The following is a 15,395-nucleotide window of genomic DNA, read 5'->3' as shown; positions in this document are numbered from 1 at the left end:
ATGTTATTAAAGAATTGAGATGATAATCCATCATTTACAGTAAACTTAAAAGCAACTGATTCTTGTTCACTGCAATCTCTCTTTATCATCTTCAGATTTCTTCTCTTTCAATCATTCTGAAATACTTTCACTCACAAACCTCTCTGAAACAGCATCCATTGATTTCCTCTGTTTGCACCTTACTTGCCTTGTTACTTTCTCTCTTTCACTTTCTTTATTTCAGCTTTTTTTTCCCCTAATTTCTGTTTTCTTTTTTCTTGAAAAATTTTTCTGATTTCTTCCAAAAAAAAACCTTTTCGCGTTCGGTTATTTCTCAATTACCAGAAAAAAAAATCCGTTTCTCTTGTTTATTTTTAATTTCCGCAGTTGTGCTTTAATTATTTTTATTTTCTTTACTTCTCTTCTGCTTTTGAAACCTGAAAATAGTTTAAAAAATGGTTGATGTTGCTGGGAGTATTGGGAGGGTGGTGAGTCCTGTCCTCGAAGTTGGCAAACGGTTGGCTGCTCCGATTTGGCATCAATTTAAGTACTTGTACAACTACACTACCAATTTCAAAATTCTGGAAAAGGAAGTTGATAAGTTGAAGAATACAAGAGACGAAATTCAACGTAAGGTTACTGCAGCTGAAAGAAATGTGGAAGAGATCAAACATGATGTTAATGTGTGGCAGAAAGATGTGGAGAAGACGATTACTGTAGCAGAGCAGTTGATTCAAGAAAAAGCAAACAATCCACGATGTTTCAAAGGATTGTGCCCCAACTTCATCATTCACTACAAACAAAGCAAGAAAGCATTCAAATTAAAGTGGGATGATATCGATCCACTCTTCCAACAAGAAAAGGAATTCGATCGTGTTTCCTTTCCTGTTAATCCACCAGAGATATGGCTTACATCTAATGATGATTATTTGGCTTTTGAATCAAGAAACTCCATTGTGAAGAATGTATGGGAAGCTCTAAATGATGAGAATGTGTACATGATTGGCGTTTATGGGATGGGTGGTACTGGGAAGACCACTCTTGTGCAGGAAATCGGTAGGAAAGCTGAGAAGGATAAGCTCTTTGAAGAGATTGTTTTTGTAGAGGTAATTATTATATATGATTAATTTATTTGATGGTATTAATTAGATGATAAATAAAATAAAATATTATTTTATTTAAATATTTTTATTAAATTAAAAATTTTATATTAATATTATACTTAGTTAAATTAATGTATCTATGTCATATAATTTGTTTTAATATAATATAAAATCATCTTTATGTTAATAATATATTAAAATATTTTTAAGTTATTAAATTATAAAATTAATTTTTAAATTATTATTTTAAAGTTAACATATTTTATTCTCATATATGTATTTTTTATATTATAAAAATATTTTTATGTACAAATATTTTATCTTAAAATAAAAATAAAATTAATTTTTTAAATTATTTTAAGCTATAATAATTAAATTACGTTTATATTATGTACTATTTAATTGAATATTATTGAAATAATTTATTGGTAAAATTATGTATATAAATAATTTATTTAAATTTAAATACAAATGATGGTATGTCATTATATAATTAAATAATTTTAAATTATAATTAAAAATTAAAATAATATCTAATTAGATAGTAAATAATACATCATTATTTATATTCAAATTTATATACATAATACTATTTGTAATTTATTATCTTATAAATTAAATAATATAAATTATTAAAATAATATTTAATTATTCCAACGCGAGCGCTTTGTACCAATTATAATTTGAAAGAAAAATGTATACATTTTTCAATCATGCATACATTTTTTCGTCTCACACTAAAAAATGTGATTAGTCAATCATACATACATTTAAAAAAAAAAAAGAGAAGAGACGTGTATACAACAAAGACCATTGAAACTTGGATAATTTAGATAAATTTTTGGTTAGTAAATTTTCAAAATTCAGAAAAGAGTAAGTCTTTTTTACTCTCAATTTATTTGACGATATTAAGGAGGCATTCAATACAATATCGTTTATCTGTTAAGGTTTGCTTTTCTTTCTGGTTCTTATTGGGCGTATATTTCTTTTCTGTCCTGCAGGTAACAGAATCTCCTGATACAAAAAAGATTCAAATAGTGATTGCAGACAACTTGGGTCTAAAATTCGAAAACGAAAGTGAAATGACAAAGAAGCTATATTTAAGAATGAAGGACAAGAATATTCTTCTAATTCTAGATAATATTTGGGAACCTTTAGAATTTGGCAAGACTATAGGAATTCCTTTCATAGCTGATCGTGGAAGAAATAAACTTCTGTTCACAACAAGAAACTTAGACGTGTTGGAGAAAATGGATTGTTCAAAAAATTTCAAGATGGGCATTTTAAACGAAGAAGAATCTTGGACCCTATTCACCAAAACAGCAGGTAATAAAGTTAACTTGTATTATGGTTTGACGTGAATAAATAAAAAGTTAAAATAGTAACGGCAAAATCTGTATAATTATTCACGTAGAAAAACAGAGTAATTTAATAATCTGATAAATAGTATCATACACGTTTTATTCTTTTCATTCAAAGAAACACTTCTTACAGTGCTTTGATGGTGCTACGGTAAATGCCGTTATTTTCAGTTTCGTTTCCAATTTCCCTGTTTTCTATGATAAGATAATAGCTTGCCAGGGGAAATTAACAACAATTAGAACTGTCATGTTTTTGAATCAAAAGCATGTAAATACAAAATGCAATTAGTAAAATTCTAGCTTCTTGTGCAGGTAATGCTTTTCAAAGATGTGAATTGAGTTCTTTACCAAATGATATTTGCAAGGAATGTGGTGGATTGCCTATTGTAATTTGTACAGTCGCAAAAGCATTAAAAAATAGGTGTCATCCATCTGATTGGAAAGTTGCCTTACAAGAATTGAGAGAGCCACCAAAAAGGTTCATAGGATTGCTAGAAAAGGAACATATGAAGATCGCGTTAAGTTATTATTATTTAAGAGATGATGAACTTAAGAAGACTTTTTTAATTTGTAGTCTAATGGAAAACAATGCTTCCATTTTAGACTTATTCAAACATGTTGTGTGTTTGGATATACTTGAAGGTGTTAACTTAACAATGGAAGATGCAAGGAATAGACTAGATAAATTGATTCGCGATCTCAAAGACACATCTTTGTTACTAGATGGGTTCAGAAGTGGACATTTTGCTATGCATGAGGTTGTTCGTGTTGTTGCTATAAAAATCGCATATGTGGATCACCATGTATTTACAATGGGAAATGATGTTGAACGGGAATGGAAGGATAGGGATAAACTCAAGAAATGCACAAAAATCTCTTTACTTGGTAGAAGTAATATTATTAGTCAGCTTTGGCCAAATGATTTGGATTGTCCAAATCTTGAATATTTTTATATGTCAAACTCTTCTTTCGAAATGCCAAAGGACTTCTTCACTAAAATCTCTTTACTTGATAGAAGTAATATTATTAGTCAGCTTTGGCCAAATGATTTGGATTGGCCAAATGATTTGGATTGTCTAAATCTTGAATATTTTTATATGTCAAACTCTTCTTTCGAAATCCCAGAGGACTTCTTCACTATGATGTCACAGCTCACAGTGTTGAATTTAGTCAAACTACAACAATCATCATTGCCGTCATCAATTGATCTTTTGATAAATCTTCAAACATTGTGTTTAGACCATAGAAAAGTTGAAGATATTTCTATTATTGGAAAGCTAAAGAAACTAAAAGTCCTTAGCTTGAATCATTCATGTATTATGGAGTTTCCTATAGAATTGGGTCAATTAACTCAACTAAGGTTTTTAGATTTAAGCAATTGCTGGAAATTGAAAATAATTGCTCCAAATGTGATATCACAATTCTCCCAATTGGAAGAATTTTATGTAAAGAGATGCCTTATTAAGTGGAACAATGAAGAACTAAAGGAGTTAATGCTCTTATCTAATCTCACAAGTTTGGAATTGGATATTAACGATAACAAGATGTTGCCTAAAGACTTCTTTTCTAGGGAGCTTAAAAGGTACAACATATCAATAGGTGGTGGGTTTTTCCAATATCCAAAAATGGTCAACAAAGAGGAGCGGTGGTTGAGGATATTTAAATGGATTTTCAATTCTACTATCAAGTTAGAAGAATTATATGTGATCAAGAATGTTGAACTCTTAGGCTTAGCCGAATCTTCAGATTATGAAAATGATATTGATGAAATGCCAACAATGCCATTATTTAACAAGAAGGTATTGACTACAACCTCTAGTATTTCTCTAACATATATTCTTATCTTTTTCTTATGCTTACGTATTTTTTGTCAAATTGATATCATTTATTTATGTTTGATTCCATAGTTGATATTATTAGAGATAAAAGACAAAATACATTGTTAATATTAATTGCATGTCATTGATAAATCCATAAGAATCAATTATTTATATTCTAAATTACCTTATGAGTTCATAAATATTGAAACAACAATTGACTTTTATTGCAGGTTATTTTCACCAATTTGTTGGCTTTGGTATTGAACAATGTTAGTTTTGGAAAGATTTGGGATAATCAGCTTTCAACTTCTTCTTATCAAAATTTGACACAGTTGATGTTAAAGGGGTGTAATAAAATAACATATGTGTTTCCATTTTCCATAACAAAAAGTCTCCAACAACTCCAATACCTTGAGATAAAATCTTGTGAGGCTTTAGAGAAGATCATTGAAGAAGAAGGAGAAAAAGTTGTTAATTCTATCTTTCCACAGTTAACTCAATTGGAGCTTATAAATTTACCAAAACTTACAGTTTTCTATCTTGGAATTCATGCTTTGGAATTGCCAATGTTAAAAAATTTCTGCATATACAACTGTCAAAAATTCACTTCAAGATATCCAGGCTTCCAAGATTATAATGAGGAGGGTGAAGTTCATATTTCAGACCTGAGATTCCTTTGCTTGGAGCATAAGGTATTAATCTCTTATTTTATTTATGGTTGAATGACTATTTCCCACTCAAGGTTTGATGAATCGACAAATTTTTACCTTTTAAGTTTGACTACTTATATTTCTATCTTGGTAATTGGAATTTTAGAATATCTTTTTAGTAGTATGATTTCCACTGTTATATTTTTATATTGCAAATTTGAGTTATTTTCTTATTATTTGTCTTCAATTTTGAATATTCTAATTTGAGTGAGACTCAAATTTCATCTCTCGTACATAGTCTACATTCCATTAACTCCACTTTTTTTAACGTAATTTTCATAAATGGCTTTTAAGGTTATTTTAATATTGATTTTAAATTAAAAATAAATCAATAAAGGTAGCCATTAACTAAAATTTTGTGCTAAGAATATAATTAAAAAACTAATTGGATTTTGTTTTGATGGAATTGTAGATCAATCCCAATTTGGAGGTATTGGAATTAAGGAATGGTTTGAGCAATATATCTTGGAAGAGTCAATCTAAAGATCTTGAAATCTCTAAAGATAAGTTAGCAAGTATTCCAGTTGGACTACTTCAAATATTTAAAAGTATAAAAAAGCTCAGACTAGATTCCTGTGCATACAGAAAAATTAAGAGCCTATCTTATGTTCCAAATCTTGAAGTTCTAGATGTAGAGTTTTGCCATGAATTGTTGAGTCTACTGCCATCCTCAACTTCTTTTCAGAATCTTAAAGTTCTCATAGTAAGTAACTGCAATGGATTAGTTAACTTAACAACACTTTCAACAATTAAAAGCTTAGTGCAGTTGAGAGAATTGAGCATATCAGACTGTCGAATGTTGATTGAAATAGTAGAAAAAGAGGGAGATGCAACATCAAGTAGTGAAATTGTTTTTAACAATTTGAAGAAGTTGTCATTTAAACGGTTAGAAAGTCTCACGTGCTTCTCCTCAGGGAATTACTTTTTCAGTTTCTCATTATTTGAAGAGTTTATTATAGAAGAATGTCCCAATATGAAAACTTTCTCTCAAGGAAGCTTATGCACGCCAAAGTTACTCAAAATCAATTATGGTCGAAGGTGGAATCATACTAATAATCAGTGGGAGAAAATGGAAGTAGAGATTGAGGGGAATGATCTTAATAAAGCCATACAAAGTTCATACGAAAAGCAAAACCAGGTATTCATTCAATTAATTTAGTCTACACGTTTTGTTAGTTAAGAAGAAAGACAAATAACTATTATTTGTTACATTTTTCTAGTCCATTAGAAACAAATGATTATTCTTTATATTATAATAATAATTAACTTTTATTGCAGGACATCTCCCTTGATCTGAAGTTGTTGACGTTGAAAGATGATAATTCTATGGAGATTTGCTACAACCAACATCCAACTTCCTTCTATCAAAATTTGACACACTTGATCGTTTGGAAATGTGAGAACATAAAATATGCGTTTCCATCTTCCATTGCCAAAAGCCTCCACCAACTCCAACAACTCAAGATACAAAACTGTAAGGTTTTAGAGGAGATTGTTGCAAAAGAAGAAGGAGCAAATGCAGTTGTCAAGTTTATCTTTCCTAATGTAACCTTATTGAAGCTTGAAGATCTACCAGAACTTGCTGCTTTCTATCCTGAAATGCATACTTCAGAATGGCCAAAGTTGAAAGAGTTGGTGGTGAGAAATTGTGACAAATTCACTTCAAAATATCTAAGCTTCAGAGAGAATAATGAGGAGAGCGAACTTAATATTTTGGATCCGAAATCTATTTTCTTGGAGTATGAGGTATGGACTTTTTATTTCATTTCATCTTGAAAAAGAAAAATAAGTTTCTACATATTTATTACATTTATTCAAATTTTAATTATTGAAGGTTACAGTGTGTATTTATAGCTGATGCATGATATATGAATTAAGGAAATTGTTATTAAATAATTATAATGTAATATGATATATGATTATGATTTCAGATTTACTCATGGAATTACATATTTGATAACATTTTCTTTCTAAATTTATTTTGATTTTAGTTTAGAATATGTATATCCAATTGTTGGGTTATGCATAGAATAGAATAGAATGTACATGTAGAATAATGTTATGCAAGCCTCAAAGGCTGTTGAATTTTACTAAGTTTTGGTTGTTACAGCACCAAAAGAATCCCAGCTGTCCAAAAAGGGAACCATCCACTATGGAACAACAAAGTTTATACCAACAAAAATTTAATCACTTGCACAAATGATTTTAAGTATTGATTTATTCGGTATTTATTTGGTATTTGACAAATGGTTAAGATTTTCATAAATTAACAGTTTGGATGTATTTGTAGATCAATTCTAATTTGGAGGTATTTGAATTGGAGGATGGTGTGAGAAAGATTAGCTGGCAGAGTCAAACTAAAACTCTTAATATCTACTATGATGACTCAACAAATATTCCACTTGGACTCCTCCAAAGATTTTACAATTTGAAAGAGCTCCAACTATCTGATAGTCAATACAAAGAAATTATTAGCATTTCTGATCTTCCAAATCTTGAAGCTCTACATGTAAGTTTCTGTAATAGATTGATGAGTCTATTGTCATCCTCGGCTTCTTTCCAGAGTCTTAAAGTTCTCATACTATTCAAGTGTCGAGGGCTGACAATGAAGTTAATAACACCTGCAATGGCAAGAAGCTTGGTACAGTTGAGAGAAATGGTCATAAAATCTTGTGGAATGCTAACTGAAATAGTAGAAAACGAGGAAGATGCAACAACTGAAATTGTTTTTAACAATTTGAACAAGTTGTTACTTAAACAGTTAGAAAATCTTACATGCTTTTGTTCTGGGAAATACTCTTTCAATTTTCCATCATTGGAAGAGTTAATTATAAAAGGATGCCCCAATATGAAGATTTTCTCTAAAGGGATCTTAAGCACACCGAAGTTACACAAAATTCTTTATGAGATAGAGGAGGTAGAGATTGGGAGGACTGACTTGAATGCAAGTATACAACAAGCACATAAAGAAAAGGTTTGTATTCAAAATGATTAGTTTAAATATGTAATCCAATTTTTAAGAATATTTTATTTTCAGCATTAATTATAATAAATTGTGTTATAAACAATATTGACCTTGATATCGTATAAACAAGAATTAGCTTGTGCATATGCTGAGCATTATTGTTGAACTAGTAGCCACCAAACACTTTCACACCAATATCTATAAAATTATTATATGTTAATATAATAATTTTAATTTGATTTGCATTATTTTTTCTTCAGGTTGACTCCTTTTTGAAGGAATTGACGTTATGTGGCAAAGATATCATGTCAATTTCACAAGGAGAGTTACAAGAGAACTTTGGCAAAGTATTAACTCTTCAATTAATTAAGGATGAATATGCATATATTCCAATTCATATTCTTACAAAGTTTACCAGCCTTGAAGAACTCATATTGAAAGTGAATTCATATGAAGAGATATTTTCATGTGGAGAAGGTGAGGAATATGATGGAGCATTAGCAAAATTAAAAGTTCTAAAATTGCAAGGACTTTTTAATTTGAAATGCATTTGGAAACAAGAATTTCGTTTCAAATCAATTCTTCATAATCTTCAATGTTTATGGGTACAATATTGTCACAATTTGATGACTTTACTACCATCATCATCTTTTGAAAATCTAAAGTCTCTAATGGTATGGCACTGCAATGGTATGCAAAACTTAATGACATCCTCAACAGTCAAAAGTCTGGTGTGTTTGGAAAGCTTGTCAATAGAAGAATGTGGAATGATGGTAGAAGTATTAGCAAATAAGGAAGATATGGAGAAAGGTGAAATTGTTTTTGAGAAATTGAAAGAGTTGTCCTTGTTTAATTTAGAAAGTCTCACGTGCTTCTTTTCTGGGAATTACACCTTAAAATTCCTATTCTTGGAATCATTACATGTGAGGAAATGCTCCAAAATGAAAACTTTCTCTAGAGAAGGCTTAAACATGCCAAGGTTAGAGTGGGTGAATTGGGAAAATTGTTCTATTGACCTTAATTCGGTCACACAACAATTACAAGATGGTATGTTTTCATTTATTTATTAATATACCTTTTTGTATACCTTTTGTTGTCCTTTATTGAATTAATACCAGTCAATCCTCAATGCTTATTATTTATTTCGTCTTTAATTAAAATCCTGTAAGTATGCGCAGAGAAGCAATCGTTAAAATTAAAACTGATAGAGTAAATGTGTTTTTCAAGTATTGAGGTGATTTTTGGGGAAATTCCTCATCTTCTTGTTGAACTAATATATTTTGATCATTTTAAGACTAAAAGTAGCAATCATTCTCTACAATTATTTTTTTTTTAAATTATTGAGGTGATTGTTGAGGAAATTCCTCATCTTTTCGTTGAACTAATATATTTTGATCATTTTAGGGACTAAAAGTAGCATTCATTCTCTACAGTTTTTTTTTTTTTCAATTAAGTTTATGTATTGTTCTCTATCATTACAGATTGCTCAAAGTTATGGGAAAGATTCCCATAGTTCCCATGGTAGCAACTGCAAAATCACATGGTAAGTGTGTGGGATTAGTATAAATTTCCTCTTACATTTCCTCAAAATTCAATTGATTAAGAATTAAACATGATGTTAATTAAATCTTAGGGACAATATTTACTTTGTCAGGATAAAATTAAAATGATATAATTATATGAAGAACTATAGTGATATTATCCAATCTTATAAATTTATTGCAGAGTTAGGTGTCTCCAATGGCTAACAGCCATGATTCTGTCCTTAGCACTGACTCCTGTAAGTTTTCTCTAGTATTCAGCTTCCTGGGTCAATTCACAGTCAATTTTGAACTAACCATATACACCATGCGCATTCTGTGGCCTATGTTCTCTGTAATCTTATCAAAATCATTGATGGTCTGTCCACTTAGCTGCCAGAAATCCAGGTCATTATTGTCATTGGCAAAGATCCAATTTCTCTTATAAGTTGATGGAGATCAATTTAAATGTCTAGTAATTTTATGTCCAGTTGGATCTGAGTTTCTGTAGTGCTTCTGTTTTCTTCAACGGTTGAATCTGCTGTGCTTCTGTTTTCATCAACAGTTGACAGGGGAAGTTTTGATTTCATTGCTTAGAATGTACTCTTCTGATTTCTTCATGAGCTACACATCCAATGGGACACAGGAAAAGCTGAAGCTTTACATATTCTCAAGTAAGCTATGTAATAACTCTACCAACAGAATTTGTATGCCGGATTTATCAATCATGGAGTTCATTATTTTCTATATCTTTGGACACCTTTCCATTTTTCTCCTTTCTGTTGTTCAACTAATTCATAATATTATTTGTTAAACACAATCTTATTCATAATTTCATATTAACTTATATGAGTTTATTTCATACAGTCTGTTTTTTTTTTTTTAAATTTTAGCACTGTTATTTTGTTTTACAAGTACTTCTCAGATATCAAAACAATGCTCATTCTCTACAGTTTCTGCTTTTACTTTCATTGTGTTATTCTCTTTGATTACAAATTGGATTCTGTGAAAAATTCCAGTTGGGCTAAGTACACAACCTTCAAAATGAAGCCTCTTTACAGTTTGTCTTTGTTAATGCTCTTGCTGAAAGATTAGTTTTTTATGGTGGTCTATGAAAAGAATGTGCTTAATTGTAGTACTGTTGTTATAATTGTTCTGGGTTCCAAGCAAGCTTGTAAATTTACTGATTTTGCTTACTGAAAGCTCAGTTCCTTTTTTCATATTGTGATCTCATGAAGTTTGTGCTCACCGTTGAACAAATGTACTTCACTTTTGGAACAAATCTACCTGATTAAATTATTCATAAGCCAATTGAAGTACTTATGTTGTAATTATTTTGGCTTGCAAGAAAGTTTGTAACTTTAATAATATTCTTACCGGAACCTCAGTCTTTGATACATCGAGTCATTGGTTTGCCTTTTGATATTTAAACTCAGCATTTAGTTGAGCAAATGCACTTTACTTTAATGAGTCTGATTAATTGAAGTACTTATAAGTTAGTATCAATTTGCTTTTTCTTTTTAGTTTTTCTTTATTTTTCAATGCTAATAAGTAAGACCGATAATGTCCTATGTTTTCTGTTTCTAATGTGAATAGTTTGCCTCGTGTTTAACTGTTAAAGGTTTATCTTTGTAGAGTTGGTGTGGAATTGCCAACTGTAGAGATGAGATGTAAGAATTTGAGACCGGAAGCTGATTGTGACATTGCTCATAGAATGCCCCTCCCAACTCTATGGTTCATTTTCTGTTAAGCCTGGAAGGTAATATGAAAGATTTATGTTATGTTTGTTTGATTCGCTAATTTACTCAGTTTTGCTTCCGTTTTCTTCAGCTAATTGACTTCTCCATGGTGTGCTATCATAGTTTGGTTTCCTGATGTACTCAGTTTTGCTTCCATTTTCTTAAGGTAACAGGGGAAAAGTTTTCTTCAATGGTTACCGGTTGGATGAGTTTGTTCCCAGAAAACATCGGCTTATATATGCCAAAAAGATCTGCATTTTGCAGAAATGAATGAGGGAAACATGTGATTTTTCTACCTGATATCTTGGTGTTGGAAACCAAGGAAGTAGGCTTCTTTAAATTTAATTCAATGAAGTTTTAGTCATAGCCACCTTATTAATTCCCGTGAATATTTGATATGTACAGAGCTTTTTTTTTCTGCCTGTGTGGATATGATGATGGAAGTCAGTAAAAGAGAATAGCCAGGGATTGTTCCAGATATAGACATAGATACTTTTGATTCTGTTTTCTTCAACAGATGATGGGAAGTTTTTCAAATACGGCTACAAGCTAGACGAATTTGGACCCCAGATAAAAATCATCACCTTAAACAAGCCAAGACGTTCTGCATATAGCGGAAAAGGCTACTGAGGGAACACTAGATTTTTCTGCCCGAAGTCTTGGTGATGGAGAATGAGGAGGTAGTAAAGTTTTAGTTGTAGCTACTATATCAGTTTTCACAAAGTAATTAAGATTTATCACTGTTTCGATTTTATGATGTAGGTCAGTAAAAGAGAGAAGGCAGGAATTGTTCTGGATCCACTCGTAGATGCTTATCTTTAACATGTTTTCTAGTTTCGGTCTGATTTCTTTTTGATGGAGCTGTAACCATACTTTCTTTGGCTGATTTTTATCTGTGCAAATGTTTTAAGTTTATATATCTCAGTTCTGTTTTTGGCTTCCCATATCCTTGCAGTTGATATCTGCGCTGAAACAATGGTGAGAGATGACATAGGAAGAGGCATCTCTCGTTGTCAACCAAGGATACGACTACAGGTATTTTTTGGCTCAAATGTTTAAAGTTTTACCGAAACATGAGATATGCATGGGCCTGGAATATTTGAAACATGTTAAGCAATTTCTTGTTACAAATTGTTATCGTTGCAACGATCACAATGAAGCAAACTCAGAATGTATACTGATGTTCTTCAGGCAACTTACTCCCTGGGTGCTCTGTTTTTGGATGGATGAAGCAATTACTTATGGTTTGTGCTAGAGTTGACAATTTTCAACATGTGTTGTTAATCTGAAACAACACAAATATAATCCGATAACACGAACTGTCATGTCTATTTTGTGCTGACACATTGCTTTCTATTATTTGAATAAGGAGTCTACATTCAGTTACAGTCTGCTTGTGTAGAAAACTATAAATTTTTGGAGATGTTAGGAGCCTCTAAGGCTAAGCTCCGAGATCCTTTGAGATTCATTAATGTTGAAGGACCACCTTGTCCTTCGAATTAAATAATCAGATTCATTACCTGTTTCTCTATTGCTTCTGCTTTTACTCTGAATAATCTGTTGTCTTTTATGTTACAGATTGTTCAGAGTCCTGTTCTAGTTTTCAGGGCGCACTTGATCGTGAGAATGTTAAAGGGGACTAATGGCATGCTTCAATATGCCTGAGTTGTGGTTGCCACTAACTATTTTAATCTTCTTGAATTCTGTTAGTCAGACTTGAATTTTAACTCCTAAGTCGTAATAAGTATTATCCTTTTACTTAAATCTTCCCAATAATTAACACAAAAACTAAAATTCAATTCTTTAGTGTTGCATTGCATTTGCGTCCATCAATTATCATTTCATACTTAAATTTTTGTTCTTTTTTTGTTCTCTAAGAAGGGATGACCACTTGACTCTAAAAATAATCTCTAGCCCGCCCCATACGAGGAGAATATCATCCAACATATTAACAGATATGGTAGTATTAGATTGGAATCAATCTTTCCTGATTTCCATCAATCTTCCTTGATTTCTAGCTATTAATAGATTTGGTAGTATTTGATTGGAATCAATCTTTCATGATTTCCAGCCTATTACAATTCATTGTATTACCATATTCAAAACATTCTTTTTTGTATAAATTCATTGTATTCCTATGCTTGTAAAGATACAAAAAAAAAAAAAAAAACAATTACAGTAATACAAAATCTTCTTCTTCAAATCTTGTAGCATTCTCGGCATCCATAAGCTATTCTTGCTATATTTTCTGACATGGTATCAGAGCCCCTCACCTGAACCAAAAATCTGTTGAAAATTGATCCTCTCAAAGCCCCAGCAAAGCTCTCAGATCAATCTTGTTTTTTTGCACAAAATTTTTCTGTCAACACACATTTTTTTGAAACCTTAAACCTTTACATTCATAGAAACAAAACCCTCCACGCTTTGTCACGATGGCTACTACACAACCGACCGAAAATCTAATTAAGTCAACCCAAAACATGCAAACACAAGACCAATTCATTCCCATACCCTTTAGCAAACCTGAACTCGGAGATGATTTGTACACAACGACATCTGATGGGCTGGATTTGGTACTTGTCAAACAATTACTCACAGGGGCTACCAATTACGCAATGTGGGCTTGAGACTTTTGTCGAGCCTTAATCACCAAAGACAAAGAAGGGTTTATCGATGGAACTGTAACCATTCCATCAGAACCTCGATTGCAGAAAATCCAGATGCAATGTGATATGCTTGTGCGATTTTGGATCAGTAACACTCTGACCTAAAAGGTTACTGCTAGATTACTTCCAAGTGAGAATGCAAAAGAAATGTGGGAGCACATTAAGAAGATGCATGGGCAATTAGATTTGGCTAAGATTTTTACCTTAGGCAATTAGATCTGGCTAAGATTTTTACGTTGAAACATAAATTAACAGAGATCAAACAACTGAACCAAGCCGTGTTAGTTTTTTTCAATCAACTCTCTGTCGTGTGGAACGAACTAGATGTCATGGAAAAACTACTTAAAGAACCACCAAAAACATTAAAACAATACAAAAAACTCAAGGATCAATAAAGACTTATTCAATTCCTCCTTGGATTGAATGAAAATTTTCTTACCTTTAGGACTCAAATGCTAACCACATCATCAACACTCTCATTACGCCAAACTTTTCAATTGGCGGTGCAAGAAGAAAGCCAAAGATCCATTGTTTATGAAGGTGAGAAGAATGAGGTAGTATTTCTCTCTACAGTGAACGAATATGAGAAGAAGCAATGTGAAGATGTAAATGGCCAAAATTTAAAAGAAATAAATGGCCAGAATTTGATCTCCAAAAGCAATGGCCCTGATTTGTCCAAACTTTATGAGGACAACAAGGCCCTAAACAATTATGGCAATCACTCAGGTAGCACCTATATTTTTGCTAATTTTCAAAATAATCCATCAAAGAAGGGAAAATTATTTTGTGAATATTGTAAGAGGAAAAATCACACAAAGGGGTCATGCTGGAAACTATATGGGTGCCCTAGATCTAACACAATAGGTCATTTTTCAAGCACTTCTGGAGGCACAGGATCAGCAATTTCAACTCCAGTCATCAGCCCCAAGCAATATAATCAACTTATCCAGATGATGAATCGACTTCCCTCCACGAGCTTAGCCTTATCTTATACAGGTATGACTTACTGCCTGAATAGTTTTTTTCCCAGTAATGATGTTTGGCTTATAGATTCAGGGGCTAGTGATCACATTGTTTGTCACCAAAATTTTTTCTATTCACATAGTCCAATTAGGTCCACAGTTTCAGTATGTATGCCTGATGGGATTAGAACCCCAATCACATGTATTGGAACTATCTACCTCACACCTTACCTTATCTTAAAAAATGTCCTTTATGTTCCAAATTTTAAATTTAACCTGATATCTGTGTCCAATCTTACAAAGGCAACAAATATGTCCTTAAATTCTTTCCCGACACTTGTCTTTTCTAAGACCCTTTGACTGGCAAAATAATGGGCTCGGCTAAGGCCTAAGATGGATTGTATTACTAGAATTCTAATTTTAATAAAAATGAGCAGATTACTCATTGCAAACGATCTTTCAATAATATTAATAAAAGTTCTATTATTCATTAAAGAATGGGCCATAGCAGTTTATTTCCTTGTCTTTATTGTCCTATTTGTCCAATTGCAAAGCAAACACGACTGTGTT

General features: G+C 31.6%; 1 protein-coding gene across 11 annotated transcripts; it reads left to right on the top strand.

Moving 5' to 3' along the window:
- Positions 1-3: 3 nt before the first annotated feature.
- Positions 4-12,728, top strand: LOC123208392. 11 transcript variants are annotated; one of them, XM_044625877.1, is made up of 16 exons: positions 4-1,085; positions 2,084-2,408; positions 2,756-4,242; positions 4,494-4,955; positions 5,386-6,111; positions 6,252-6,719; positions 7,264-7,947; positions 8,199-8,985; positions 9,420-9,481; positions 9,664-9,866; positions 9,950-10,132; positions 11,094-11,217; positions 11,289-11,363; positions 11,603-11,877; positions 11,960-12,232; positions 12,389-12,728. In XM_044625877.1, the coding sequence occupies exons 1-9, from the start codon at positions 435-437 to the stop codon at positions 9,449-9,451; spliced, it is 5,622 nt and encodes a 1,873-aa protein (XP_044481812.1). In that variant the 5' UTR covers positions 4-434; the 3' UTR covers positions 9,452-9,481; positions 9,664-9,866; positions 9,950-10,132; positions 11,094-11,217; positions 11,289-11,363; positions 11,603-11,877; positions 11,960-12,232; positions 12,389-12,728. The 11 variants fall into 11 exon arrangements, with proteins under 11 accessions (XP_044481812.1, XP_044481813.1, XP_044481810.1 ...); XM_044625878.1 differs by lacking the exon at positions 11,289-11,363 and having other exon boundaries at positions 11,715-11,877; XM_044625875.1 differs by lacking the exon at positions 11,289-11,363 and having other exon boundaries at positions 11,371-11,877.
- The last annotated feature ends 2,667 nt before the right edge of the window (positions 12,729-15,395 follow it).

This window comes from Mangifera indica, chromosome 2 (assembly GCF_011075055.1).
Source record: "Mangifera indica cultivar Alphonso chromosome 2, CATAS_Mindica_2.1, whole genome shotgun sequence".
In the NCBI taxonomy this organism is placed as follows: Eukaryota; Viridiplantae; Streptophyta; class Magnoliopsida; order Sapindales; family Anacardiaceae; genus Mangifera; species Mangifera indica.
Note: the sequence above shows the minus strand (reverse complement) of the source record. Positions and strands in the feature narration are given on the sequence as shown.

Bases quoted from the DNA above. Each gene is read 5' to 3' on its own strand.
- LOC123208392 (XM_044625874.1), top strand. From the start codon at position 435: ATGGTTGATGTTGCTGGGAGTATTGGGAGGGTGGTGAGTCCTGTCCTC. The intron at 6,112-6,251 runs GTATTCATTCAA...CTTTTATTGCAG, and splicing joins CATACGAAAAGCAAAACCAG to GACATCTCCCTTGATCTGAA. The intron at 6,720-7,263 runs GTATGGACTTTT...ATGTATTTGTAG, and splicing joins CTATTTTCTTGGAGTATGAG to ATCAATTCTAATTTGGAGGT.